This window comes from Perognathus longimembris, chromosome 23, assembly GCF_023159225.1.
Source record: "Perognathus longimembris pacificus isolate PPM17 chromosome 23, ASM2315922v1, whole genome shotgun sequence".
NCBI lineage: Eukaryota > Metazoa > Chordata > Mammalia > Rodentia > Heteromyidae > Perognathus > Perognathus longimembris.
The window spans coordinates 14,543,509-14,571,423 of NC_063183.1; the positions used below are offsets into that span (position 1 = coordinate 14,543,509).

Sequence of the window (27,915 nt, forward strand, 5' to 3'; positions counted from 1 at the left end):
GAGAGAGAAAGAGAGATGTGACTACAATTCTGTCACTCTTCAGAATGCATACTTATTAGGAAGTCCTCCCACTAATCAGGGATGTGCCAACAACAAGGCAGACAGAGCTCAGACTTGTGCTGCTCATGCTAGGAAGACACGCTGCCCTGTCTCCCCTCTCTCCCATGTCCCAGCCACTATCTACAGGAACCATGTGCAGTAGTTCTGATAGGGAATTTTTTATTAAGTACTTACCGCTTCAGAGTTATCGATGAAGGAGTCTGATTCATCGTAACCATACCCCATATCAATCAAGTCCTGTATTCTGTCTTTTCTACGTTTTTTTCCACCCTGAAATTTGGAAGCAGGAGTCAGTTGCTTTTTGATAAGTACACAGAATTAAATGTTGTACTGAGAAAGCTACATCAGCTATTGATAAAATGCTGTGAGATACTGGAACCGTCAGTTATATATACACCCCAAAACCTCCTTCCCTAATGACCTTTGAAAATAGGGCAGATTTGTATTTGCACAAAATGGCAGCAGAATAAATTGCCTTGTCATTCTTTGTACCAAAACACTTCCTTTAAGGCTGGTTGCAGGCCCTGTTCATTTGCCCCTTTAGCTTACTTGCCCCTGCCATGCAAGATTTCTGTACCTTAACATATTCAAATAACTGCATGCTGTTTTCTCTGAGCACTATGCTTCTTTCCAAACCAGAGTTGATTACATGATAATCCACCAAAGGCATATGTAAATGTCTGGAGACTTCTCCCACCTAATGAGGTTGTGTTGTTGCCCAAGAGAAAAATCTTACATATTTTTCTTCAAATTTCCGTGCCAGAGCTTCCACTTTGTGCCTTTCCTTTTCTTCATCATTGAAAGGATCTGACAGATCTTTTTTCTGCAGAAAGATAATTCCATAAAAATTAAGTCACCAAAAGTTATCATAGAGCTGGGAATGTGGCTTAGTGGTAGAGTGCTCGCCTAGCATGCATGAAGCCCTGGGTTCAATTCCTCAGCACCACATAAACGAAGTCAGAAATGGTGCTGTGACTCAAGTGATAGAATCCTAGCCGTGAGCAAAAGCTCAGGAACAGTGCCTAGGCCCCAAGTTTAAGCCCTAGGACTAGCCCCCCCCCCCCCCCCCAAAAAAAAAGTTACACAGTCCTGGGCCAGGCATGATGGCTCAAGCCTATAAACCCAACTACTCAAGAGGTACAGATTAGGACAACTAAGGTTTGATGCCAAGTCTAGAAAAACTTAGGGAGGCCCAGGTAAGAGAACTACAGCCCATGGCAACCCAGGGCAAAAAGATACAAGTTCCTATTTAAAAAAAAAAAAAATATATATATATATATATATATATATAAACTGAAAGCAAGCAAGCAACCCAACAAACAAAAACAAGATGAGGACATAGCTCAAGCCAGAGAGCACCTGCATAGCAAACACACAGCTTGGGGTTCACACTCCAGTGCAACCCATACTAGAAAAGTTCCACAGTCCTGTTCATAGAATGCTCACTGATGACTCAGCACCTACGAAGTCTATAATAAAAACTATTTTTCAGAAAAAGATACGGTGTAAGTTTATCTTAATTGTTTAAAAGTAAAATTGCAATGCATGAAATTCAACAAAACTTGGTCAAATGCCTACAATGGGCATTTGAGACTATAGGTCTTCACAGAAAGTAAAAGGTGGGGTGCTCAATGTCTACAGAACTGTGCTCTATATTAGTTTCCCCTTGTAACTCAGTAATCTCATGCACTTAAGAACATTCAAAGAGGGGGTCCATAGCCTGACTTCTAACATGGTTAGTGGCTCAGAGGTAAAGAACCCACTGAATATTGTACAAATTCTTGACAAGTGTCTGCCTTTCTGTTTGGAAAAGTGGTCTGAATTGTACTGCTCAAAGTCAAAACCCAGATTTGCAGAATTCCTATCTTTGGAAACCAAACTTCAAGACCCCACCTTCCTCTCGTATTCTAATCTCAATACTTCCAAGTATTTTCATGAACTCTCCCAAAGTTTATTATTATATAATCTTATTCTTGCTCATCAAGTAAAATTTCCATAGTTAGGCTTTAAGCGTCTTTCACAAAGAATCTTAAGATGTGTGTTTGTGTGTGTGCGCCTGCCAAGGCTAGGGCTTGGACTCAGGGCCTGGGTGCTTGCTTTTTCACTCTAGGCTGGATGGAGCTCTACCACCTGAGCTGAGGCTCTAGTTGCAGTGTTTTGGTGATTAATTGGAGAAAAGAGTCTCATCGACTTTTCTTCCCTGGCTGGCTTCAAACCACAATCCTTAGATCTTTTAGATCTTAGATTTCTTATAAGGGTGTGCCACCTGCACCTGGCAATAAGAGACTATTTTAAGACTAATAAAAGCATATCTCATAAGCTATGCATAAGATTTCAGAATACACTAAAACCTATAATGATTAGATGCTTGTTTGAAAACAAAACACTTCTGGCTGGGCATAATCCCAAAACTTGAGAGGCTGAGACAGAAGGACTGGGAATTACAGGCCAGCGTGGGCTACACAGCAAGACCTCAAGAAGAAAAAGCAAAGAAAAGCCAAGTTTCCCGAGCAAAAGGAGCCCAGGGACAGTGCCTAGGCCCAGAGTTCAAGCCCCAGGACTGGCAAAATAAAAATTAATTAAATAAAGCCAAGTATAGTGGTTCTCATCTATAATCCTAGCTACTTGGAAGGCTGAGATCAGGAGGACTATGTCTGAGGTCAGCCCAGGCAAAACAAAGTTCATGAGACACCATTCACAACAGAAAAAGTTAGATGCAATAGTGTGCACCTGACATCCCAGCTACAGTAGGAAGCATAAATGGACCATGGTCCAGGCCAGCCCAGGAAAAAGGCAAAATGTTATCTCAAATAACCATGGCTGGAGACCCTCCCATGGTATAGTATTTATCTAGCAAGTCTGAAACCTTAACTTCAAACCTTAGTATCAATGTCTCTCAAAAAACGAGTTAAATGGTTATATTACGTACTCATAATGGAATACCATTTATGTACTAGTACAGTCTATATTATAAATAGGTGGTTTAAAAACTTGTGTTGGGGCTGGGGATATGGCCTAGTGGCAAGAGTGCCTGCCTCAGATACACGAGGCCCTAGGTTCGATTCCCCAGCACCACATATACAGAAAACGGCCAGAAGCGGCCCTGTGGCTCAAGTGGCAGAGTGCTAGCCTTGAGCGGGAAGAAGCCAGGGACAGTGCTCAGGCCCTGAGTCCAAGGCCCAGGACTGGCAAAAAAAAAACAAAAAAAACTTGTGTTAATCTGTATCCTCTAAGTTTTCTACAATGACCACATATAACTTAAGTAGTTAATTAAGAAACCACATCAGTGATGAGCACTACTGGATTTAATATGAACTCCTTAGTGCTTGGCAAAACAAATCTACCAGGAAAATAAGGAAATTTAAGAAACCAAGCTGAAAAACTACAAGTGAATTATGGGGAGAAAAAGGCAGAATCAGATTTTCACCCACAAGAGAAAGAAAACTACTGAATATTTCCATGGGCTGGGAATATGGCCTAGCGGTAGAGTGCTTGCCTCACATACATGAAACTATGGGATCGATTCCTCAGCACCATATATATAGGAAAAGCCAGAAGTGGCACTGTGGCTCAAGTGGTACAGTGCTAGCCTTGAGCAAAAAGAAGCCAGGGACAGTTCTCAGACCCTGAGTTCAAACCCCAGGGCTGGCAAAAAAAAATCCAAGAGATGAGCAGTGAATCTCTTCTTGTCTTCCCACTAAACAGAGGGAAATGCCCTTGTAAAGGAAAATGCCTAGCAGAACCCTACCACTGCAACAATCAAGGGTCTCATTTACAACTTCAACATGACAAAAATGTATTGTTTCTTTCACTTATGTAATTAGCCAGAACTCAAAATTCCCTTGGTGTCACACTGTACACTTCTCTCTAGTGTAAGTAGACAAGTGATTCTAGAAAGAATGCTCTCCCTTCATGTCCAGTGGCAGGACCGGCTGGCATTGGGCTTGTTGTGAATGAGGAATCTTGGGGCAGCCTGGGCCTCTTGAGCCTTACTTCTCTGCTAGGAAGGCTCATATGCACATGTTGACCCCCCTTCATGTTATGTCTGCAGAGTGATTATGGACACTGAAGAGTACCTTGTCTCCGGGTTGAAGGCCTTTCACCTTCCCACGTATATTCTTCACCAGCTCAGGGTAGAAGAACTCTGGGCAGCGTTTGTGATCTGGCTCAAAGAGGGTGAGTGTAATCCGAACAGCTGCTGCAGCTGGCTCACAGTCCTGATGCTGCTCTGTGCCCCCAACTTCCTCTTTTCGAGACTTCTTCAAAAATGCAGGATTCAGAGAACCTGGGAGAGAGGTGAACTGGACCCTGTGGGGCTCCGACATGGCTACCAAACAAGTCTTAGCAGGTGTCACTGCATGGCTTCTGTTGACATTGAAAAGAAGAGCCAGGTCAAACCAAGATGATAAAAATAAACATTTCCTATTCAATTATACAGATTTAAGTTTAAAAGAATTTTATTGTCAAGAATCTATAGTTGGAGCTGGGGATATGGCCTAGTGGCAAGAGTGCCTACCTCATATACATGAGGCCCTGGGTTCAATTCCCCAGCACCACATATACAGAAAATGGCCAGAAGTGGCGCTGTGGCTCAAGTGGCAGAGTGCTAGCCTTGAGCAAAAAGAAGCCAGGGACAGTGCTCAGGCCCTGAGTCCAAGCCCCAGGACTGGCCAAAAAAAAAAAAAGAATCTATACTTACATTTATTTTAGTCATCACTCATTGCCTTTTCAGGTTAGGTAATTCATTCTGTGTATTAAATTTTTCCTAACTATATGAGGATCACTGCAAATCCCACAATTCAAGTCATAAGCCAACAGTTACCTGGTGAAAATCATACTCTTCGTGTATAACCTTCCCCATTTCTCTTATGCCATTTCTCTTATGCCTTTTCCAATAAGAACTTAGACAGGCTCTAACTTTGTTTTTCCCTAGCATCAATAATTAAATAACCTTCTATTCCCTGCTGATTTGGCATATAGTATAGAGTAATGCCTCAGTATCTAAGGTCCATTTTGGAAAGTTATCTGAGATATTAATCTATGACTTAGAGACTCTTTAGCCAATGTTGCACTATTTTGGAAAGTTTTTTCGTTTTTTTTTTGTTTTTGGTGCCAGGGCTTGAACTCAGGGCCTCACATTCTTGCTTGGCATTTTCACTCAAGGCTGGCACTCTACACTAGAGCCATACTTCAAGTCTTGGCCTTTTGCTGGTTAACTGGTGATAAGAGTCTCTCTCTCAGATTTATCTGTCTGGGCTGGTTTCAAACTGCAATCCTTAGATCTCAGCTCCCCAAGTAACTAGGACTACAGATATGAACCACCGGTGTCTTGCTAGTTTGAAAATTTTTATAGCATTTTAATATGCTCATTTTTATTCTTCATTTTTAAATACCTGGCATTTCTAGACTGTTTATTATATGCGAGTGTTGTATCCCTAGCCCAATTACATTTTCTTAAGCATTACAAATTAAAAACATAACATGCTTTTCTAATGTATTATTCTCTTAAATGTTTCATGTCTTAAAAAAAAAAACCACAGCACATTATGATTCTAAACCCCAAATCCAGCTTCTGAATATTAATAGACCATAGGTTATGTTTACTAGTTGACTTCCTCCACAGTTTGAGAGAATAAATGAAATTGAAACATTTCAGAGAACTTAACTGAAAAAGAGTCAATTTCTTGAAGAAACTTAATGTTAAGATGGTGCCATTTTAAACATTTGTCAAATTAGGACTTAATACAGTCTTAAGTTTGTAAATTCGTGAGTGAAGCTTGTTTCTTATAATAGCTGTGGTTTTTTTGTTTGTTTTGTTTGTGTGTTTTTTTGCCAGTCCTGGGCTTGAACTCAGGGCTTGAGCATGGTCCCTGGCTTCTTTTTGCTCAAGGCTAGCACTCCACCACTTGAACCACAGTGCCACTTCTGGCTTTTTCTATACATACGTGGTGCTGAAGAATCGAACCCAGGGCTTCATGTATGTGAGGCAAGCACTCTACCACTAGGCCATATTCCCAGCCCAAAATAGCTATGGTTTTAAACTTTAATAAGAGTATTATTCTCAGTGTTCTACAGAGAAATTTCCTTAAAAATCAGATAATTATGCAAACAAATACAAAAGCCTCCTTTGTATCAGTTATTCCCAATAACTACTTTTATTTTTATTTTTTTTGGTCAGTCATGGTGCTTGAACTCAGGGCCTGGGTCCTGTCCCTGTATTTTTGCTCAAGGCTAGTGCTCTACCACTTTGAGCCACCACAACACTTTGGGTTATCTGTTGGCTAATTGGAGATGAGTCCCATGCGTGGGCTGGCTTCCAACTGTGATCCTCAAATCTCAGCCTCCTGGGTAGCCAGGACTAAAGGTAGGAGCCACTAGCATGCTGCCTATGTATGTTTTTGTTATTGAAGAAGCACCTTTTTTCTTAACCACCCTACTTTTCAACTGGTTATTGATGAAACAGAAAAAAACTCACTTCCGATGTCTGCTAATTTTGTAATTAATCCTTTCACTTAGTTCTTGGGTTTTTAATTCTTTTCCCGAATCTACAGTCTTATCATCCACAGTTCTTCCTTTTCTGAAAAATCAGTGATTTTTGTTTCTTATCTTACTGCATTGGCTACAATCTCCAAGGCATCCTTTTGTCATCATCCTCCTGACTTTAATGAGATTGCCTCTAGGTCAAGGGTGATACTACCATTCATGTCTTGTTTTTCTTTTCTTTACACCAAATCATTACAATATGCTTACATTCCTCAAAAACTAGGAAGTTCTAAATTAGGAACATGTGTGGAATCTTATTAAATGATTTCCCAGACTCTTAAATACGTTTTAGTCCATGAGTGTCTTTAAACGCATACATACACTCTATGCCAGTCCCTGCAACTAATTCACAGAACTTAGGGAAGCTGTTCTCCAACAACAACAACAAAAAAGCAACAAGGCTGCAGGAATCACCAGAGCTTCGGCCTGCCAAACGCCTGGGGCGCGGGGGGGGGGGGGGCACCTGCCAGCCTTCCAAACCGGAGATGACTGGAGGAAAGTCCGGTTCTGCGCTAAGACCACTGTAGACTTGGACTCTTCGGAGTCCCTTACCTGGGAATAGGACCCTTGGCAGAACGCCCTGCTTCTACTTGGTCTACAAAAGTTTGGGCGCCCGCCTTGCCCTGCTCACTTTATGGCGGCAAACACTGACGTCCGTCCCCTGGCTGTCACAACTTCTTTCGAAGTGTCCAAACTACCACAAGGCTAACCCAGGAGCCCGACCCCGACACGCACCTTTGTCCCCAGCGCCGTCGCGGACTGCAGACGCCTCCCCGCGGCGGTCTTCATTGCCGGCCGGGCCGACAGGGACCCCGGGCTGCCGTGTGGTTAGCGGCCGGCTGCCAAGCCCTGCCTGCGGGTGGGCGGGCGGCCCATGGCGGGGGTCCCCGCCCCGGGTGTAGGGGGGCTCGTCGGCCGCGCCCGCCGGGGAGGAAGCGGAGAAATGCCAACTCCACGTCCAAGAAGCAACTCGGGCGGCGCCGAGAGGGGCGGCTACCGAGCGCCCCACCGGGACTGGCGGCACCGATCCGAGGCTCGGACGCTGCTCTGGAGAGCTGGCCGTCGAGCAAGGTGCTTCTTAAAAGCCGGCGGCCGGAGCGGCCAGCGAGGCGTCCTAAATCCGGAGCGCGGACCCCGGGATACCGGGGCTTCCCGGGCTGCGGCCGAGCGGAGCCCACCGAGCGCGGGACTCCGAGCTCGGGCAGAAGCTGACTTCCAGGCCGCGCCGAGGTCCGTCAGGGCAGCTCTCGAAGACAGCGACGGAGCCGGCGGGTGCTCAGGCTCGGGAACGGCCCGGGGCCCGCGCCCGACTAACGGCAGTAACGGAAGCGCCGAGAGGGGGGGTGGGCTGAGTGCAGAGCTAAGAGGCCCGGCAGGCCGCGAGGCCGGCTCCCTCCCGCGTTCAGCCGGCCCGCACCGTCGCCGCCGCCGCCGCCACCTCAAATCACGGACGCTTCGTTGTCACGAGCCGGAGAGAGGGGACACAGCCGGGAGTCTCCGGGCTCCGGCGCGCGGAGACCTAGGCTCTCGAGTCACGTGCTTCCGGTCAGCCAATGAACTGCGGCGGGCGCGGTGACGTCAGGGCGGCGGCGTGGCCGCTGACAGCCGGCCTCCGTCACGTGGTCAGGTCCACTCCAATGGGCAGCGCAGGGCGACCTGTAGTTCCCGGCTGCCCGTGCGGCGGCGGTGGTTGGGTGGTAAGATGGCGGCTGTGAGTCTGCGGCTCGGCGACTTGGTGTGGTGAGTCCCGGCGGCTCGGGCCAAGCGAAATGCGCCGAGAAATTGCCCTTTTGGGCACAGGGTTCGGGGCCAGCTCCGGAGCTGCCTTTCTGCACGCTCCTGGCGGCGGAGAACGGGGAGGACGAGGTGCCGGCGTTGCGAGCGACACTGGGCGGAAGGGGCAGTCGGTCCCTGGGGGACTGAGGCCGAGGGTGGCTGCAGAGGTCCGGTCTCGGATCCCCGAAAGCGTCCCCGGGGAGGGGTGCGTTTGGGACCCGGATGCCGGCGCCCACCGCAGAGGAAGTCTGCGCGTGCCGCGCGGTTCCCGAGGACACCGGCTCTCGGGAGTCCCTGCTGGGGCTTCCCGGGAAGCTAGGGAGCCGGGGGGACCCGCGAGGCCATCCTGTCGGGGCAGGCCCTTCCGAACCCCGCGTTCCCCGGGAATCGACCCGCGCGGGCCTCTCCGCCGGCGGTGTCCACGCCCGACTGCCGCCGCTAACCCTGGAAGAAACAGAGGGGGGATCGGTGGCCTAGCGGTGGCCAGTGCCGCCTTGGGCGCCTCTGGTGGTCTGCTCCCGCGTCCCCGACAGTCGCCCTAACCAACACTGACAGACCATCGTCCCCTCTCCGGAGCTGCGTAGTTTGTTGTCCGATCCAGAGAAGGCTTCCATTAGTATTTGTCGAAGCCATGCTGTTCTCCTGGTGAATTAAACCACATTTTGTTAGAGGAAGTCTGTTTACAGACACAACTGTCGCCCCCACCCCGGTCACTTGGGAGGCCCCAGACAAGTGACTCTTGACGGTTTTGTTGTTGTTCTGTGTCCCTTGTTAGTCAGAAGAAAGCAGGGTCCCTCACGCACGTATGCAATTTTTGCACTCCACCTCGGAGGGTCCTGGGCCCAGCTGTGGAAGCCAGAATCCGAACTCTGTTTGCCAGCTTTTGTTCTGGCACTTACTTAGCGCTCAGAGAGATTTAGGAGCATAAATTGCACGCTGAGTGGGTTGAAGGAGATGGACTGGCTTTTCCAGGACAAGTTCTAACTCTTTGTGTTTTCTCCAGGGGGAAACTCGGCAGGTATCCTCCGTGGCCGGGAAAGGTGAGTTGTCTTCCTACTTAAAAATACAATAACAAAAGAATGTATCTGAAGTTGAGTTTGAAGAGGTGGGAAATGAGATAGCTTTGCCTAGCCAACAGCAATGAATTAAACCGGGTCCATAGCATTCAGATTTTCTTTGCTGTAGTTTCAAGTTAGCTTATATAACATGGCATAAGCCAGACCATTTCATCTGCAGTAATTGATTACCACTTGAATTGGAGATGGTTTGTGAAATTTACTGTTGTCTTTAACCCCGGAAATGTGATCTAATTTGGATTTAGTTTTGTGCTTATATCTAACAAAAGGAGAAGAAAACACATTTTCCAGGAAGAGAGACATCTAAATGTAGGTTAGTGAAAAGCCAAAGTATTTTTGTCCCGACTAAGTTTAAATCATCTTCCCGTTACCATATGTGCTGCTCCCAGTACATCTTTGCATTGGAGTTGGCATTCCATATTTTGCACGAGGTGATCCATCGTAGCTTTCCAAACGTTCTGCTTGTATGTTTGTGCCAGGGATCCCGGAAATGGCTTTAGGCTTTGCAGTATGGTGTTTTCTGTGCCTCAGTTTCTTTTCCTTGCACTGTTTCCTGTCTCATCTCTTCCGGCACCAAAAGTACTCTGGAGAATGGCCTCTCCCTGTCATCAGTGATGATAGGTCATGTGGAGATTGATGTTGAACTTAGTTTTCACAATATTGGTGTGACAGGAGCCATGGCAGTGACAGGGATATTATATCTGTTTAAAGCTGTGTGACCACCAGTTAGAGATAAGTACTAGGCTCTGGGTTCTTTTTATATATACTCCCCGGGATTTTGTTTAATTTTTTTCTTCCTTTTGCCCCAGTTTAGAAGTACAGGAAAATACCTTTCTAGGGTGCTTCTGTGTTGCCATCAACTTCCCCAACCCCCCTTTTCTTTCCTTGTTTTCTCCTCCAGATTGTTAATCCACCCAAGGACTTGAAGAAACCACGTGGAAAGAAATGCTTCTTTGTGAAGTTTTTTGGAACAGAGGATCAGTAAGTAGTATTCACCAAGAATTCACTTTGCCCAGGAGTGTTTCTCTCAGTCTGAGCAGCTGTGAGAATATTCTGAAGATTCTTAGGTCAGGCTTTTTCTAACTATGTAGGGATGATGCCTTCATAGCTAAATAAAAGGTGCTATTCTCATCTCAAAGCAATTATCCTGGAGCTAATAACAATGTCAGCCAGGTAAGAACTTCAGTTCATCACCTGCTACATGTGGCTATCACTTTGAGATAACTTTTCACATCTGCCTTAGTGACTGCACCATAACCCCTTTTAGTAAAGCTGTTTCTTTCTCTTTTAATGGCAGTGTGTATTTATGGTTTGTTCATGAAGTACATAGTGAAAACGAGTATTATCTATCTGAATTCTGTTCTCCTTGGTGAGTTAGGTGACTTGCTATGGCATTGTAATAGTACGCTTTAGTATTAGATGTGTATCAATGCTGAGGAATTCAGAATTATCAGTTGAGCTTGTTTGACCCAGCATAAGACGTTAGAAGAAAATATACCAAGGGCTTGAATTTCCAGGGATTTCTTTCACTTTTTCATCACTCTATCAGATTGTTTAACTAGGTCTGGCGTGATTTCTTTAAGTAACTATATTTCTGTTTATGATTCTTATAGGGTCATGTAACTTTAAACTTGGGTGGGGGGATGTGTGACTTTTCTGCTAAACCTGATACCAATGCTTAAAATATTAATTTCTAGAAAGCAATATACTACTTTAAGACTGAGAGCGTGGGTCAGATGGTTATACACCTACCTAGCAAGCATGAGGATCTTAAGTTCAACTCTGTCACTGCCAAAAAAAAGTCCATATATAATATTCCAGATGAAAATCCTTTATAAGCAGTGTACTCCAATCTTTCAGGACTTTGTCTGTGCTCTTCCAGATATCAGTTTGCATGGTATGTTGGTCTTCGCAGTACAAATAATTCACTATCACAATTAACCAGGTAGCCAGACTTCTGGTAGCAGTCAATCTGTCAAGGGAATCAGTGGTCCTGAGTGGTGAGAGCAGCACTTCTAAAAGAGAATGCTCTTTTAATGCTGTGGACATATCCTGATGAGAAGCATAGGTGTTGCTTATGTGTCCCCCATTTGCAATACTGGCATTGAAGGAATATGTAGGGAAGTGAATGTTGGGTGCCCGCTCTCAGTTAAGTAACAAGATTTGAGCAGTTTTGGTGGGACTGTGTGTGTGTGTGTGTGTGTGTGTGTGTGTGTGTGTAGTGAGTGATGCAGTTGTGAAACAGTTGTAGGAGAGGGAAAGGTCAGCAGAGAAGAGCGAGGCCCAAGGAGGCTGATGGGAGAGACAAGATAGCACTTCAGCTCTGGAGATAGAATCAAGTCCGGATGGGCATTCCGGGCAATGGGGATGCTGTTAGCTGTGTCTTAGAAAGGGAGAGGCTCCCTTGTAGGTTAACTGGGCTTGGGAAGGCAGTGTGACTGGGTGAACTTGATTGCTTAAGTGAAGAATTAGACATGTTTGAAACAAGAATGGGAACTCAGCCAGGTTCCAAGGAGCCTGAAAGCCATTGTCTAGTAGTTGGTTTTAAGTACCGAAAGGCTACATGAGTACATGATCCTGTGTTTAATAAGACATATTGGAAATAGATCTCACAAATGGAGTTGAATGAACTTGAGCGTTCCACCATGCAAACAGGTGCAACCCATTAAAGAGCTTGTACACACTGAACACAACATCATACTCTACTAGTCTTGATGTAGCAATGGTAGGAGTATGTGTGTGTGTGTACTGGTCCTTGGGCTTTAACTCAGGCCCTGAGCTTTTGTGCTCAAGGCTAGTGCTCTGCTAGTTGAGCCACAGGTTTATTTCTGGCTTTTTGTTGGTTAATTAGAGATAACTGTCTCATAGACTTTATTTCCTAGGCCAGCTTTGTATTATGATCCTCAGATCTCAGCCTTCTGAGTAACTAGGATTACAGGTGTGAGCCACTGGTTCCCTACAATGGTATGATTTTAAAGTCTGCTTCTTTGAGTGGATCTGTATGCAAGTGGATATGGGCCAACTGCTAGGAATGTCAACAAGCCTTTTCATCTCCTTCATAGAGTTGGACGTAAAAATTGTTAAGGGCCAGGGGTATAGAATGCTAATTGATTAGCATTCATGAGGCCCTGGGTTCAATTCCCAGTGGGAGGGAAGTTAAGTCACTTCGGGACCAATATGTATTTGTACAGAGGCAGTTGAGTTAGAGAAACAAAGGTAAGGATCACAGTATTTCTCTAAAGGTGGCATGCAAATTAGTGTCCAGTGTTTAGGCAGAATTTATTTGGTATTTTTACTTCCTGAAAGGGGAGATCTTCAGATTGGCTGGTTGCAGCAAATTACTTTGGGGAAAGAGTTCTGGATTTGGTACTAGCTTTACATGCTGGATCCAGCTGCTCTGTGATCTGGGCAAGCACTTTGGCCTTTTTAAACATCTGACCTACCCACTACCTCTCAATTATAAAGGAGAACTGAGCGTAAGTATTCACATCCCAGCAGACATCAGGTCATTGTATAGCTTTGTCGTGAGGAGAAAAGTAAGAAGCCAGGTGCCTGTAAGTGAGGAAATGTGAAAGAGAGACACAGACTACTGTAAAAGAAAGTAAGTGTATGCTGGGGAGATTCCTAAGAACATTATTGTTTGGGGTTTAGACAGAAACCATATACTGTTATACTCTTGTGGAAAACTGTGCTTTGCCTTGCCAGTAATGCTGTGTGCAGTTCAGTTCCTGCTTCCCTGAGGATCAGATAGAGCTAGTCACGATCCAGACAAGGGGCTAGAGGGTAGTGCTCACATATTTAAAAAAAGAAAAGAAAAAGGCAGAATAGAATACTGAGGAGACAAAAGAGTAGGACTCTAATGTGGAGAAGCAAAGGCTGTTGAAAGGACATAAGAATTTAGGAACCAGCCTTTACTATATCAGGAGCCCTGAAAGTGGAATGTTGTATGACTGTTCAAGAAGAAACAGTTGCTTTGGAGGTGGTGTAGTTGATACAGTGTGTTTTTGGAGGTGACTCTGAAGGACAGAGCTATAAGTGGGTGCAGTAGAACTCTACTTCATGTTTAAGGCTTGAGGTTGAGCAATTATCCTGGCGTGGGTGGATAGGGTTTGTTCCTGTATTCCAAGGAAGAAGGGATTCCATCAGGAACATTCAGTTTTTAAATTGACACACTACTTATGGAAAAGGTATATGTAGTTGTTATTGTTTTCTGTTAAAGAGTGAAAAGAGAACTCCTACTATAAGATACACAGTGATCCTGATTATTTAGAAACTGGACTGCAACCAAACATGGAGTGTCTGATACGTATGAGAGACTGCTTAGGCAGATCTGGTCAGCGGTGGCTGCCCATCAGAGGAGATGGAGTTCCAAGTTTCAGTTTGCTGGTGGCAGTGGACACTGAACGGAGGGATTGTTTAGTTTGCAGGTACTCTGCAGCCACCAGAAACCAAGCAGCTTAAGAACACTAGGGGAAACAGTGGGTGGCTCGCAATCTTCCCATCGGATCCTCACTACTGCCCTTTCAGGAAGTGGTTGGAGTCACAGTGCTAGTTCTCATTTTTCCTGTATGAGGAAACAGAGGCCAGGGGTTGCAGATTTCGGTGATAAGGCACACATCATTCCAGCCTGAAGTGCTTTTTATACCAAGCCACATCTGATGTGGGACAGGCCCACTAGGTGTGAGGTGTTCAAGTAGTGCCAACAGTAGCCTTCTAGAATAATCTAGCATACTGGTTGGAACCATGTTAGCATCCCTTTTTCTTTTCACCTGACTCACTTCCCAACTCTACATAATAATTACTAAGTTGAGCCAAGTGGATTGTGAGGGCCAGTGCTGCAGATATTTGACTGACTCAGCAGTGTCTATACGCCAGGGCTGGGTACTAGTTCCCCTAGATTACATCGATCAGATTCTCCTCCTCCACCAGCAGGCTCCTGTCCCCTAGTGGGTGACTCCCTTCCTAGCCATTGTCGTGTCATGATAAGGACTTCCAGTGGCATAGTAGAGCCTGGCCTCATTGATGTGAGCAGCACAGTTCAAAAGCTCCTTCCAGCTTTTGTGATGTCTTCAAGTTCTAGGAAATTTTAAAGCCTTGTAAATCTTTCTTACCTGCAAGTCTTTGTTGATATCTTTAAATTACTGTGATAGTACCTCATCTAGATGTCTCTGGCCCAGTTCTGGTCTCATCATTGGACTTTGTGCTCCTGTGTCCCTTCCTCTGTCCCCAAGTCATCACTCTGTGCCCCACCTTGGGCAAGTGTGAGAGTAAGCAAGGTATAGGGATGTTGGAAAACACTGATTTTTTTTTTTATTTATTTTAAATGGCATAATCTAAGAGCAGCTTCGTGGCAAGTCTGTAGTCAAGACTGGAGACAGTATGTCAGACACCAGAGTACACTGCCTGCCTTGGGCCATATTAAGTGCTGTTACACCAGCAGCCAGACAATCTCCCACCGCAACAAGTCTGCAAACCAGAAAGTGCTGTAGTAGCATCCTCTGAGCATTAGGAATAGTATTTAGCAGTCATCCCCATCCCTCACCACCCAGGTAGACCAATTTCCCAAGGTATCAGGGCAGAATCTACAGGCCGTGTTCCTTTTCCTCTTCTGCACATGGCTGGTGGTGTGCTGCACACTGCTCTTTTTGCACTCCTTGGTTTTCACACTTAGCCAGATCTCAAAGGACCTTCTAGCCCTTTAAAATGGCTTCATGGATTGCCAGCTAGCTTGCTTTCTCGCATTTACTGCCACAAGTAATGTGTAATTAACTCTCGTATACATAAAAGCAAAGCCTTGTACTTTAGACATAAACTGAGTAAGCTTGATTTTTCTGACTCCCTAACCCACAGCTTGTTGGGCTGAAGAGGAATGGCTCCATCTGTTCCTTGGGAGAAGGATATGAGGAAAATCACAAGTTATAAGTTATCACAGGGATGAAATGAAGCAATCATTTAAGGCTGGGGCATGTGGCTTATTGGCAGAGCACATGATTAGCATGCACAAAGCCCTAGGTTCATCTTTAGTGCTAAATAGAGGGGGGGGGAAATATCATTTAAACAGTAAAGGAGGGCTGGGAATGTGGCCTAGCGGTAAGTGCTTGCTTAGCATACATGAGGCCCTAGGTTCGATTCCTCAGCACCACATAAACAGAAAAAGCCAGAAGTGGCGCTATGGCTCGAGTGGTAGAGTACTAGCCTTGAGCAAAGGGAAGCCAGGGACAGTGCTCAGGTCCTGAGTTCAAGCCCCAGGACTGGCAAAAAGAAAAAAAAACAGTAAAGGAGATGGTGCAGTGGTAGAGTGCTAGCCTTTAACAAAAGAGCATAGGGACAATTCCTAGGCCCTTGAGTTCAAGCCCCACAACTGACCAAAAAAAAAGAGTAAGTATGCTTATGCTGGGCACCTGTAATCCTAGCTACTCAGGAGGCTGAGATCAGAGGACTGCAGTTCAAAGCCAGTCCAGGCAGAAAAGTCCATGAGACTCTTAATAAACTACTCAGAAAAAAAAAAAAACAGAAGTGGCACTGTGGCTCAAGTGGTAGAGTACTAGCCTTGAGCACAAAGAGGCTCAGGGACAGGGCCAAGGCCCAGAATTTAAGCCCCAGAATTTAAGCCCCAGGACTAGCCAAAAAAAAAAAAAGGCATAAAACAGGAATGGCAGGACAAAGGGTGAACAAATGTAGCAGTGATCCTCACTAGACACTATGGTGAAAATGAACTATATACTTGTGGGGGAGGAAGTCAGGAGGGAAAAACTGTGAGAAAATGAGGGAAGAGATGAAACTGTTCAAAACGGAATGTACTCATTACCTGACTTATGTAACTGTAACTTCTCTGTATGTTACCTTTACAATATTAATAAATAAAAGAATATTTTTTAAAAAGGCATAAAGTACTGAGGAACCTGGCTTAGATCGTAAAGGGCCTGCCTAGCAAGTGCAAAGGCCTAAGTTCAAACCACAGTACTGCTAAAAAATAAAAGGAAGTTTATAAGCCTTACCAAGCTGAGGTGTTCTAGCACTTTTTAACGGCTGATAGGCTGCCCATTCCCTTGAGTATGTGTGAAGACATCATTTACCCAGTGATTATCTGGTGAGCACTGGTTGCTTGCCAGGTCTAGGTTGTACCTCTGTGAAGTATAGAGGTGCTTGAGGTACATTACTGAAGTTCTTTCTAAAAGGAGCAGCCTCTGTTAGAGGACTTTTCAGGGTCATCTTTAGAGAGGCTGAAAGTAATTCAAGCCTTTGCCTTCAGGAGGTATTCCTCTTTGCCTGTGGTAAGCTGGTGTTTTTTTGGCTGGCTTAGCGATGCTGTAAGATGCCTCTTCCACAATAGGCCATTTACCTAAACAGATTAGGGGCTTGAATTCAGGGCCACCAGCTCACTGTCACTCAGATTTTGTGCTCACTGCTAATGCTCTACCACTTGAGCCATGCCTTCAGTTCCAGTTTGGGGTTGTTTTTTTTTTTGTTGTTGTTGTTTTCTTCCTCTGCTAATTGGACATAGAGTCTTAGGCTTTTCTGCCCACAAGCCTCAATCTTAGCCTTCTGAGTTGCTAGGGTTTACAGGTGTTAGCTACAGCACCTTTTATGTATAAAGCACCCAACTTCCTTTATCCCTTTAAAGTCACATTTGTATGGTCAATTAATTTAGGAAACCATTTTAGTGTTTCAGATGGTTACAGAAAGGAAAACTTCACTTACTGTTTCAACTTCCTCTCTGGAGGGTGGGTAGAATTTTTACTCCACTGTTCCTTCTAGCAAATCTCCATAATGAATGTCTCTAAAATCCTTTGGTCAAAGCATTTAATGTTGATTTCTTGGTGCTTCATCCAAAGGCACCGAGGCTTATGGGGTTTTTTTGTTGTTGTTTGTTTTTTCGGAATCAGAGGTTGGTTAACACTGTTTGGGAGGTGGGGATAGCCCCAGCAGGAAGGAGTGGGTGAGATTAACACTTCTTGGAGTCTGTAGTCTCCACTCCATGAAAACAACCTTGTTGGTCTTCTGGGAGCCATGGGGTCTCCACTTCTAACCTGCAGCTCCCAGAAGGATGAGGCAGGTCCTGAGAGCTGTGCCTCCCTCTGTTCCATCACTGCAGGGGTTGTTGTCTCAGCGGCTCCATTTAGAATGAAGGCTTGATTGACTTTGTGCTAGTTGACCATATCCAGTCTTTGAGTCATTGTAAGTGCAGCAGGAGACAGCAGGGGAGGCAGTCAGTGACACTTGTCAGAAGCAGGGTGTCAAAACCTCATTCCACATGTCCTGCATGTGGATTGGGTCCATGGCTCTGTCATATAGAGTTGCAAACAGTAAATGGAGACGTTTCTGCTTCACTGCTGTAGTTGTAGCTCTGCACAGAGCATGGGTGTCTTCATAGAGTTTCCTTTGACCATACATGACATTTGTGGCCACAGTTTGTTGCCTTGTACTTGGAGCCCAAAGGTTCCAGAACTGGTGCACTCTTCTAATCCATCATCATAGCTACTTGCACAGCATGCAGAGTAAAGGGCTGGCCCCTGTGCCATTATCTTTCTGTAAGGAAAGAGCTGTAAGTTGATGAGTTTCCCCAGTTTCTATATCCTTAGCCTGACCCACTTTTCCTAAAGGGTAGGCGATGAGGGCTGTATTAGAGTGTACGGATTACGTGTGCAAATTAGCTGAAATCCTGCCAAACCTGTACTACCCTCTTTTATGCTTGGACTCTGTAGGCCTGAGACTTCAGCAAGCTACCTGCAGCAGACTTGCTCAGGTGAGCGTGAGCAGGGCAGGCCAGGTCTTCCAGAGCAGGCAGCTGGCTGCTCTTCTCACCTTCACCTGTTACCCGCTGATGGGACAAGTTAAAAATTTCATGTCAAGAATGTGTCCTGCCTTTGTTCTCAAGAATACCATTTTTTACGAGGCGGGCACTCTTGCCACTAGGCCATATTCCCAGCCCAAGAATACCATTTTTTAAAAGCTTCCTTTTGGTGACTGCTGCCCTTGTCCCAAAGCATATGTTTCCCGTGGCTTAGTAGCCATGGATACCATCACTTAGGAACAAATGTAGGCTTCGTGGCTACAGTTATCTATAAGAGCAGCCAACTTTAGAACATGTTGCGTGGAGTAGGCCTGGCCATATCTCTTGACTCTCATTTGATGAGCATGTTGTCAATCATCTCATGTGGAAACAATGCCATAGTTTATGATGCTTCCAGATTACTGATCCCCAGGGGTTCATGACACTTTTTCTGCTGTACACTGAACATGGCAGACTCACTCCAGATTTTCTCTGCCCTGAGCAAGTGGAAGGGTATCTGTGGATGGGTGTTGAAAACTGGTGGTTGGGAGGGAAAGTAACTCTTGTATAACGATGATTTCTCAGGGCTAGGAATGTGGGTTAGTGGTAGAGTGCTTGCCTAGCATGCATAAAGCCCTGGGTTTGATTCCTCAGCACCACATAAACAGAAAAGGCTGGAAGTAGTGCTGTGGCTCAAGAGGTAGAGTGCTAGCCTTGAGTAAAAAGAAGCTCAGGGACAGTGCTCAGGCTCTGAGTACCAAGTCCCAGGACTGGCCAAAAAAGAGATAAAAGAATTGTACTTATTACCTGACTTATGAAATGGTAACTGCTCTATACAATCTTAATAATAACAAAATTTTATTAGAGAAGGAAAGGAAGGAAGGAAGGGTGGGTGGGTAGCTGGCTGGCTGGCTCACTCACACCTGTAATCCTACCTACTCCAGAGGCTAAGATCTGAAGATAGTGGTTCAGAGCCAGCCCTGGCAGGAAAGTCCTTGAGACACCTATCTTTACTAAACTACCTTAACAGCTATAAGCGGAAGTAGAGCTGTAGCTTGTGGTAGGGTGCTCACCTTGAGCCAAGGAAGCTCAGGGACACCTCCCAGGCCCGAGTTCAAGCTCCAGGACCAGCAAAAAAAGTTTGGGTTAATACTCTGTTTTGAAATGTTAAGCCTTTTTCAAAGTTCAGCTAAACCAATGAATGTTTTCAAAAGTTCTGCTTTGGCAAAACCTCTAGTATGGTTTGGCCTGTGCAGTCTGGCTCAGACCTTTCCTGTGTCTGTTTTCTGTCAGTGCGTGGATCAAAGTGGAACAGCTAAAGCCCTACCATGCTCATAAAGAAGAAATGATAAAGATCAACAAGGGCAAACGGTTCCAGCAAGCTGTGGATGCTGTTGAAGAGTTCCTAAGGAGAGCCAAAGGGAAAGACCAGGTGAGAGAGACCGCAGTTTTCTCTGACACCAGACTGGGAATTATGAATAGCTCCGAAATACAAAATGTCAGCAGACCACAACTCCTTTCTCAGGAGATGCCTAGAGCTCTAGAGAAGAATGGGCTCTAAGGTACCAGTCTCAGCTCACAGCTTCATGCCCACCTTTCTGAGGAGCTTGTTGCTGTTAGGAGGAACAGAGTAGCTCAGCTTTCGAGTGTGGCACAGAGCTTAGGAGCACAGCCTCTGGGATGTGTACCCTGCCCAGGTTTAAATCCCACCTCGTAGCTTTGGGACTGTGGACTGTGACTTAGTTTTCCCCCGACAGAGGTGGGGTGATCAGGACCCTGTTCTGTAGGGTGGCTGTGAGCATAACTCACTGAAGTTCCCGTAGCAGTGCGCGGCCGTGGCAGTGGCGTGGCGGCAGCGCAGCTGTGGTAGTGGTTATCATTATTATTATTGAAATTTCAGACATCATCCCACACTTCTGCTGATGACAAGAGTCGGCGTAATTCCAGTGAGGAGAGAAGTAGGCCAAACTCAGGTGATGAAAAGCGCAAGCTTAGCCTGTCTGAAGGGAAGGTGAAGAAGAACATGGGAGAAGGAAAGAAGAGGGTGACTTCAGGCTCTGCAGAGAGAGGCTCCAAATGCTCTCTGAAAAGAGCCCAAGAGCAGAGTCCCCGGAAGCGGGGTCGGCCCCCAAAGGACGAGAAGGTTTGTCTTACCACGTAGCTTCCGGGACTCCTGATTTCCTTCTGTGCTAGGTAGAACTGGGCTCTGAGTGTGCTTCCACTCACCCAGTGGGCACCGAGTCCCAGGCCAAGTGCTGCCCTAAGGAATCCTGCAGCCCAGATGGAGATGGACATACAGGTGCCACAGGAATAGGAGGCAGAGCACCTCCCTGAGCCGTGGCCACCCAAGCTGGTGTGTAGGCCATGGGAAGACTAGCAAGAAGGGTGGGAGGAGGGTGCAGCCAAGAGAGGCACGTGTTGATGTGAAATATCTCTGCACAGGTGGAGGACTGGAGGTGAGCAGATGGGCGAGGCAGGTTGACCCTGCATTGTAGAGAGCCTAGGGTTTGAGGTGGCTGAGTACACCAAGCTGTGCTTTAGTGGTCCTGGGTACTGAAGACAACGCCAGCCATGCACTCCTGAAAAGGAGTGTGTGCGGTGCCTGTCAGAGGAAGCCTCCCCACAGTTGTGTGAAAGCAAAGGAAGCGGTCATTGCAGGCTCCACTGCTGGGAAAATGGTAATGATTGCCTCTCATGTGCATGTATCCTTGGGTCAGAAAATGAAGATGGCTCAAGGAAGAGGAGAGAGCTGTTTCTATGGAGCTCTGTTGTTGGCAGTGCTGGGGATGCAGTCTGGGGCTATGTGCAAAAACTATGCAGTCGCTGTTCCATGGAGCTGATGTGCCCCAGACCTAGTTTTCTGGGTTTTGGTGTTTGTTTGCTTTTTTGTTTGTCAGTGATAAGGCTTGAATTCAGGGCCGGGCTCTCGTTTGACTCTTGCTTGGCCTTTTCACTCACAGCTGGCATTCTACCACTTGAGCCTCCAGCCCTGCTTTTTTACTGGTCTAATGAACTTTGCTGCCAAGGCTGGCTTTGAACCCTAATCTTCCAGATCTTGACCCCTTGAGTAGCTAGAATTATACCTGTACTTGGTTCCCAGTTATGTTTTAAATGTAATGAATTTCAGGCAAGCTCTGGGTGAACTAGAGGTTCAGGCTAAGGAAGTGAGACTGGAAAAGGATGGCTGAACCCAGACACTGCTGGGTTTGCTTGGAGACGTGAGGAGGGACAAACAGGGCAGTGGCCTCCTGTAGAGATAATATGTGGTTGGGTTGGTAGACTAGAAGCTACACCAGATGAAATCTAGTGGAACTGGCACATCTTTTGCCTTCTTGCTGGCAATACCTGGGTCCAGTTTCAGGAGAATTTCAAGAGGACATTTGGAGAGCACAGGGCTAATCAGTAGCAGCAGGACGAAGGGAGCAGAAGGCAGAGGGCTGCTGGGAATGGTGGGGGATAAGGCAGGCAGTGGAAGCCACAGGAGCACCCCTGCAGGCACAAGGGGCTGGAGTGTGTGTAGAGAGCAGGAGGCTGACCGCATCTTGGGTCTGGCTAGGTCCTGTTCTGGCCATCAGCCGCCAGGTTGTCTGGTTTTCCTCAAGAGAAACTAGGGATGCCTATTTGTATGTGAAACATTCTCATTTTAGATGTTGGAAGCAAATTTAAATTTCAAATCACTTGTTATGTCTGTTGCAATATCTCTATGTCTGTGCTCAGTTTTGGCTGTCTGTAGTCCCTTCCTGGACAAGGTCCTTCCCACTGTCCTAAGGCAAAGGGGCTCCCCTCTTCTGAACAGGAGGGGTTTGGAGACTTGCATGTGTAGGGAGTGTAGAGAGCAGCGTGATTCAGCCTTGCTCACCACATCTGATCTGACTTTTGAATTTATTTCCGTGGGGTCCATAAGAAATTTGGGCTGTGAGGTTCTGCCTTCTAAGTCCATGTTGTCTTAAGGCAAGCATCTCACCTAATCCTGACTCCCTCCCTTTGGAAAAAAGCATTCTCCTCTTGGATGAAGGAAAGTCCAGAGGAGAGGTTAGGATGAGGGCCCTGATTTAGACTGCTAGCTGGAGACAACCTTGGTTTCCTTGTCTGATGGTGGTGCTTCATGGGTTTGCTGTGAGGACTAGGTGAGTCCTCAGGCAGAGGGCCACAGAACACGAAGTACTGTGTCCAAACCTACCAGGGCTAATTGTGTAGTGAGAGTGAGTGGCCACTTCAGGGCAGCCTCCAAGTCCCTGCCTGAATTTGCTTCTAGAGGCTTCTCTTCAAACTTTCAATGAAAAGAACTTGGCTTTTGGGGCTGAGCTATTCATTTAGAGGGTAGTAACATGAAGCCAGGCTTTGGTTCAGAAGTTCTAGCTGCTCTTGCCTCTTTGTGGGGACCCTTCTGCCTTTGTGCCTGGCCTGGGCCCCCTTGAAAGGAGAGGATAGAGCTTGGCTGCAGGTGCAGGACAGACAGCTGCTTCAGCTCAGCACCTGCAGATGTGTGAAGAAGTCTGTGCCTGGCACTGGAGTTGTAGTGTGTCTTCTAACCTGATCTATGCTGGAGGGAGAGAGAGAGAAAGAAAGGGGGGAGGGAAAAAGCTGCCATAGTGACTGCTATTTGACTGGTAAGTTCCTTTCAGAAGCAGTACAATATGGGCTGGTAGCTGGGAAGGGTCTCAGGTAAGTTCCATCCCTGCAGAATTTTCTACCCCTAGAGATAATGGAAAAGGTTAACCTTGATCTTTGAGGTGTCAGCTGCATGAATCAGTGACCAGGCAGGTAAGAGCCTACCAGGCAGTGCACTCACACTTCTCCCTGGAGTTCCTCCTCCTACTGCCCTGAGCTCAGAGCTGCAACTCTGTCAAAGTTACCTGGACAAGCCTGTGGCTCTCCTAAAATTTTGAATTTCTACCAAAAGAAGCAGTGTGAGTGCCTGTCTTTTTGGTTCTGGGCTGAGGACTGTGTTCTTCTTATTTCCATTGTGCCATCCCTAGAGCTGCACAGGTGACAGTGTAAATGTAAATTACACTGAATACAATTTAAAATTCAGTTTCACTGTTGCCTAGCCTGGTGTCAGATGCTCCGTGGTGACATGACTGCTGCTCCTGTGTCAGACAGAACAGACACAGAGCATCTGTCGCTGCATGGCGTTCTTTGAGGCAGCCTTCTCTTTCCCCCAAAACCTCCCTCTGTCAGATGGCTACTGCAGTGCCACCATCAGCCAGGTGTTGGAGAAAAATAATAGCTCAGACAAGGCTCTCCCAGAAGGAAGTTCTGTCACCTCGTCAAGAAGGATTGAACCTCAGCTATATACCAGACGCATAGGCCTCCATGTGGGATCTGGAGTAGATAGCCGGCAAAGTTCTTGCTTTTCTAGAACATGCTCCTGATAGGCCAGTCCTGGAGCCAGAGTACCTGAGTTTAAATCTGATCTCTTTCACTAGTAACCCCTCAACCAGAGCTCTCCATATTTTGATCTTCTATAAAATGGAGACCAAAAGAGTTCTTTGTCAGGAGGTATTGAGAGTTTCATGAGGGCACCATTGTAAAAGCCCTGTAGGTCAGTATCACATTGTGTGGAAGGTATAGAGAGGCTGCCATAATAAGTTTCCGCTCAACAGAGACCCAGAGCCTCTCTCAAAGACAAAGCCAAGGGACACCTCTGCTGGAAGAACATGTCCAACACTGCAGAGTTCCTGAAGCAGGCACATTGTACACACTTGGGATGTTGGGAGTGGGGGGCTGTGGGAGGATAGTGGCAGACCTTGTAGCTTCCTTAGTGTGTTGTTGTTTTTTTAATTTTATTGACAAGGTGCTGTGCAAAGTTATATAATAAGGTTACATAATAAGGTAATGGGTACATTTCTTGTTATATCTGTTACACCTTCATTTTTCTTTCCCTTCCCTAGTTCAGGTTGGCATATACACAATATCCAGTGTACCAAAATCATATATAGTAAAACCACGTAGCGTACGCCAAAGGAAATTCACCTAGAACTTTAAATGTAACATCAACAGTAGAATCCTCCTGTGTCCCCTTGGAGTTGTTTTTGCTTATCCTCGTCTTACATAATCATGTGTACATAGCTGTTGAGCTATTGTGATCCACTGATAGGTCTATCCTAGACCTTTTTATGTTTGTTTAGTAGTTGTTTGGTTTTAGATACATAATGTAAAGTTGCTGACCCAAATCTTAGTGAAGTTTTAGCTTTACCTCCACTGTGAGATGGGAGGCTGGTTTTTGGTCTGATATATCTTTTTTTTATTTTTGGCAATACTAAAATTTGGACTGGTGGCCTGTACTCAATCTGTTGACACTCTACCACTTGAACCATACTTCCAGCCTGACTTTTTGCTGGTTATATAGGAGATAGAGTCTCACAGACACTTTTCTGCCCAAGCTACCTTCAAACCATGATCCTTCAGATCTCAGCCTCCTAAGGAGCTAAGATTGGCCCCCTGGTGCCCAGCTTTGACTTGACTTTTAGAAAATGACTGTTATATGGAGTCCACATTGCAAGGGTGCAGCACTGATGCAGGGAGATTTCGTTGGATACCATGTAGGAGACAGGTGATGGCAACAAGCTTGGGTGTTAGGAGTAAGGGTGGTGAGAAGCAGGGCAGGTGTGCAATGGTAGAGCAGCAGCCACCACTAGTGGGTTAGAGGCTGAGGCATCTGGAAGGACTCCAGAGATCCCCCCAGCCTGCTGGAACACAGATTGGTGGAAGGTTCTCACTCACATGGGATTCACAGGGATGTTCTAATAGAAATGTCAGGGGGCTCACTGGGGTGGGAGGGAATGAGTGAGAGGGCAGGTGCATGGTAGAAGAGCAGTGGGAAAAAAATGCAGAGTAGGGACCTTGGGCCTAGGAAGGCTGGGAGACCCGCCTGGGTATGTGAGCCTTTCTCATGTCTCTGCAACATGGGCAGGTGGAGCAGCATCAGGCAGCAGGGCTTCTTCTATAATGTGTGGTAGGTTCCTTCTAATCCCACTGCTGCTGTGTTTCTCACCATTCGCTAGGACATTTTCCCTGTGGTCCTTCACTAACACCATCAGCATGCCACTTAGACACAAGAACGTGCTCACCAAGGGTAGAGAAGGCTCACTTGGTGTTGTGTAAATGGGAAATCTACCCTATTTTTCCCCAGGGACTGTCAGCAAACCTGTGGCTGGGGATCAACTTGAACTTGCAGGGGTGTAAGTCAGGACTCAGTGGGACAAAAAGGAGTGACGTGTCCTGATTCTCTGCCTTTCCCTCTGCAGGACCTCACCATCCCTGAGTCTAGTACTGTGAAGGGGATGATGGCAGGACCCATGGCCTCATTTAAGTGGCAGCCGACTGCAAGTGAGGTAAGGAGCTCTCCTGAGAGGTCAAACTAACTGACAAATTGGATTTCTGGCTTCTGGAAATTGCCAGGTGATCCTCTTTTCTTTTTCCCTTCTTTTGCTTTTTGTTTTGTTAATGGTAAAACATTAGAAGATAACAGATAAAAAGTAAAACCAACTGGGCACTGGTGGCTCATTCCTGTAACCCTAGCTATTCAGGAGGCTGAGATCTGACTATCACAGTTCAAAGCCAGCTGGGGCAGGAAAGTTCATGAGATTCTGATCTCCAGTTAACCACTAGAAAATTGGAAGTGGAGCTGTAGCTCAAAGTGGTAGAGCACTAGTCTTGAGCAAAAGAGCTCACGGATAGCACCCAGGCCTCAAGTTCAAGCCCCATAACAACAACAAAAAGTACAGTCCTCCACCCTGCAGATAAAAGCTTAGTCTGCCACTCAGCCATTAGATTTGGGATTGCACACCTCTATTGGGGGGGGGGGGGTATGTGTATGTGCGCGCTCGCACCACTACTGATGCTTAAACTCGGAACCTAGACACTGTCTTTGTTCTATAGCCTTTTTGCTCAAAGCTAGTGGTCTACCACTTGAGCCAGCACTTGCAGCTTTTGCTCGTTAATTGGAAATAAGAATCTCATGGACTTTCCTGTCCAGGCTGGCTTCAAACAGTAATGCTCAAATCTTACTTCCTGAGTAGCTAGAATTATAGGTGTGAGCTATCAGTGTCCCACACCTCTGTCACTCTGATTGTTGGAATGACACACAAAAGTGGGGTCATTCTGCTGGGTCGCAGAGGCAAATGCTGAGAAGAGTCCAGCTAGCAGGCAGAAGGAAGAGGCGGTGAGGAAGCAGCTTAACTGAATGCACTGTCTTCTGGTTTCAGCCAGTCAAAGATGCAGATCCTCATTTCCATCATTTCCTACTGAGCCAGACAGAGAAGGTGAGTCGATATGAGGCCTTCCACCCTTGCTCAGGTTGCTCACAGAGAGTGCAGTGCCCGCCTCTGCCAGAGCAACTGGCAGAAGTCATTGTCAGCCCGTCAGGAAGCCACTTGCTGCCAAGGTTAAATCAAAAGAAAACTAGAACCCAGCCAGCCATGGTGAGGGAAGCATCCCCAACACCTCCTCATGGTGAGGCCAACTCTTGGTAGTGTTATCTGGTAGTCTTTGGCTTATGGTAAACAGCTCTGTAAATCTGGTACATGACTCGGTCCCTTGGAGCATCATTGTGCTGGGCCCTTAAGAACTGCTAAGTCCATAGTGAGGGAAGTAACATGCTTTGAGCTCAGTGATACTATACAGCAGAGTAGTGAAGGCCTGACCTTTTGTAGAATTTTGATGAAGGAAGACCCATTAGCCATACCATTTAATACATGGTCTTTTTCTGCCCTCTTTATTAGCCAGCTGTCTGTTACCAGGCAATCACAAAGAAGTTGAAAATCTGTGAAGAGGTAGGTAGGCTCCCTGCTTCCCATGTTTTTCTTTACCTGCCTCTTTGTGGGCAGGCTGGATGATTTATGCTTCCTATCACTAGGAAACTGGCTCCACCTCCATCCAGGCAGCTGACAGCACGGCAGTGAACGGCAGTGTCACACCCACAGACAAAAAGTAAGTGCTGGCATTAGCCTGGGGTCAGGTTCTGCCATCCCAGAGATGGCTGAGATCAAATGGAACGAAGCTAAAGTTGAAGATATTAGTTGTCATACAAACCCTTAATGGTGTCTCTCTCCGGCACAGGCTCGAGGGTTGTCTCCATGTGTGCCTTTGCTTCAGAGCTTAGTTTCTCAGCCACCTGGAAGTGGACTCACTGGGTGTTAGGGCCACATGCCTGTAATCCTAGCTACTTAGAGGACTGGAGATCCGAGGATCAAGAATCAAAGCTAGCCTGTGCAGACAAATCTGTAAGACTTGTCTCAGTTTTAATCAACAGAAAGCCAGAAGTACAGGTGTGGCTCAAGTAGTTGAATACCAATTATGAGTGGAAAAAGCCAAGAGAAAGCCCAAGGCCCTGGGTTCAGTCCCAGCACTGTCACACCCAAAGCCACTAGCTTTGTTCACCTGTGATAAAATCTCCAACAGTCACTACAGGAGATTGAGAAGATGAAAATATTTAGAATAAAGTGTATGCCCTGCTTTCCCCAGACCTGAACTTGCTCGACTTTGCTCCTCCTTGGTAGGCCAGTTGTGACGCAGAGTCACCTGGTAGGAAGGTTTCTTTACTAAGGGTGTGTAAGTTGTTCTTACAAAGCTTCCCTGAAGGTGGAAAAGTAGGAGCCTGTTACATTGTAGGCAAAGGGGAATGTTGCTGGTTGTGCTGGTGTACATCTTTAATCTCAGCCTTTCAGAGGCTAACACAGGAGG

General features: G+C 46.2%; 2 protein-coding genes across 7 annotated transcripts in view; one reads left to right on the forward strand and one right to left on the reverse strand.

Annotated features, from left to right (window-relative positions):
* Positions 1-8,120, reverse strand: part of Ubn1 (ubinuclein 1) — a 28,990-nt gene extending 20,870 nt beyond the window's left edge. For all 3 annotated transcript variants that reach the window (XM_048331702.1, XM_048331701.1, XM_048331700.1), the window contains exons 1-4: positions 7,339-8,120; positions 4,137-4,425; positions 797-883; positions 235-330 (exon numbers count right to left, since the gene is read on the reverse strand). In XM_048331702.1, the coding sequence (XP_048187659.1) occupies positions 235-330; positions 797-883; positions 4,137-4,385 (432 nt within the window). In that variant the 5' untranslated portion in view covers positions 4,386-4,425; positions 7,339-8,120. The remainder of the gene's footprint in view (positions 1-234; positions 331-796; positions 884-4,136; positions 4,426-7,338) is intronic.
* A 140-nt stretch (positions 8,121-8,260) lies between these two features.
* The window catches only part of Glyr1 (glyoxylate reductase 1 homolog), a 31,821-nt gene continuing 12,166 nt past the window's right edge, over positions 8,261-27,915 (forward strand). For 2 of the 4 annotated variants that reach the window (XM_048332229.1, XM_048332230.1), the window contains exons 1-9: positions 8,261-8,343; positions 9,383-9,419; positions 10,357-10,436; positions 19,522-19,660; positions 20,129-20,371; positions 25,479-25,565; positions 26,439-26,495; positions 26,955-27,005; positions 27,089-27,162. In XM_048332229.1, the coding sequence (XP_048188186.1) occupies positions 8,306-8,343; positions 9,383-9,419; positions 10,357-10,436; positions 19,522-19,660; positions 20,129-20,371; positions 25,479-25,565; positions 26,439-26,495; positions 26,955-27,005; positions 27,089-27,162 (806 nt within the window). In that variant the 5' untranslated portion in view covers positions 8,261-8,305. The remainder of the gene's footprint in view (positions 8,344-9,382; positions 9,420-10,356; positions 10,437-19,521; positions 19,661-20,128; positions 20,372-25,478; positions 25,566-26,438; positions 26,496-26,954; positions 27,006-27,088; positions 27,163-27,915) is intronic. The other 2 variants (XM_048332233.1, XM_048332231.1) reach the window with 1 other exon arrangement.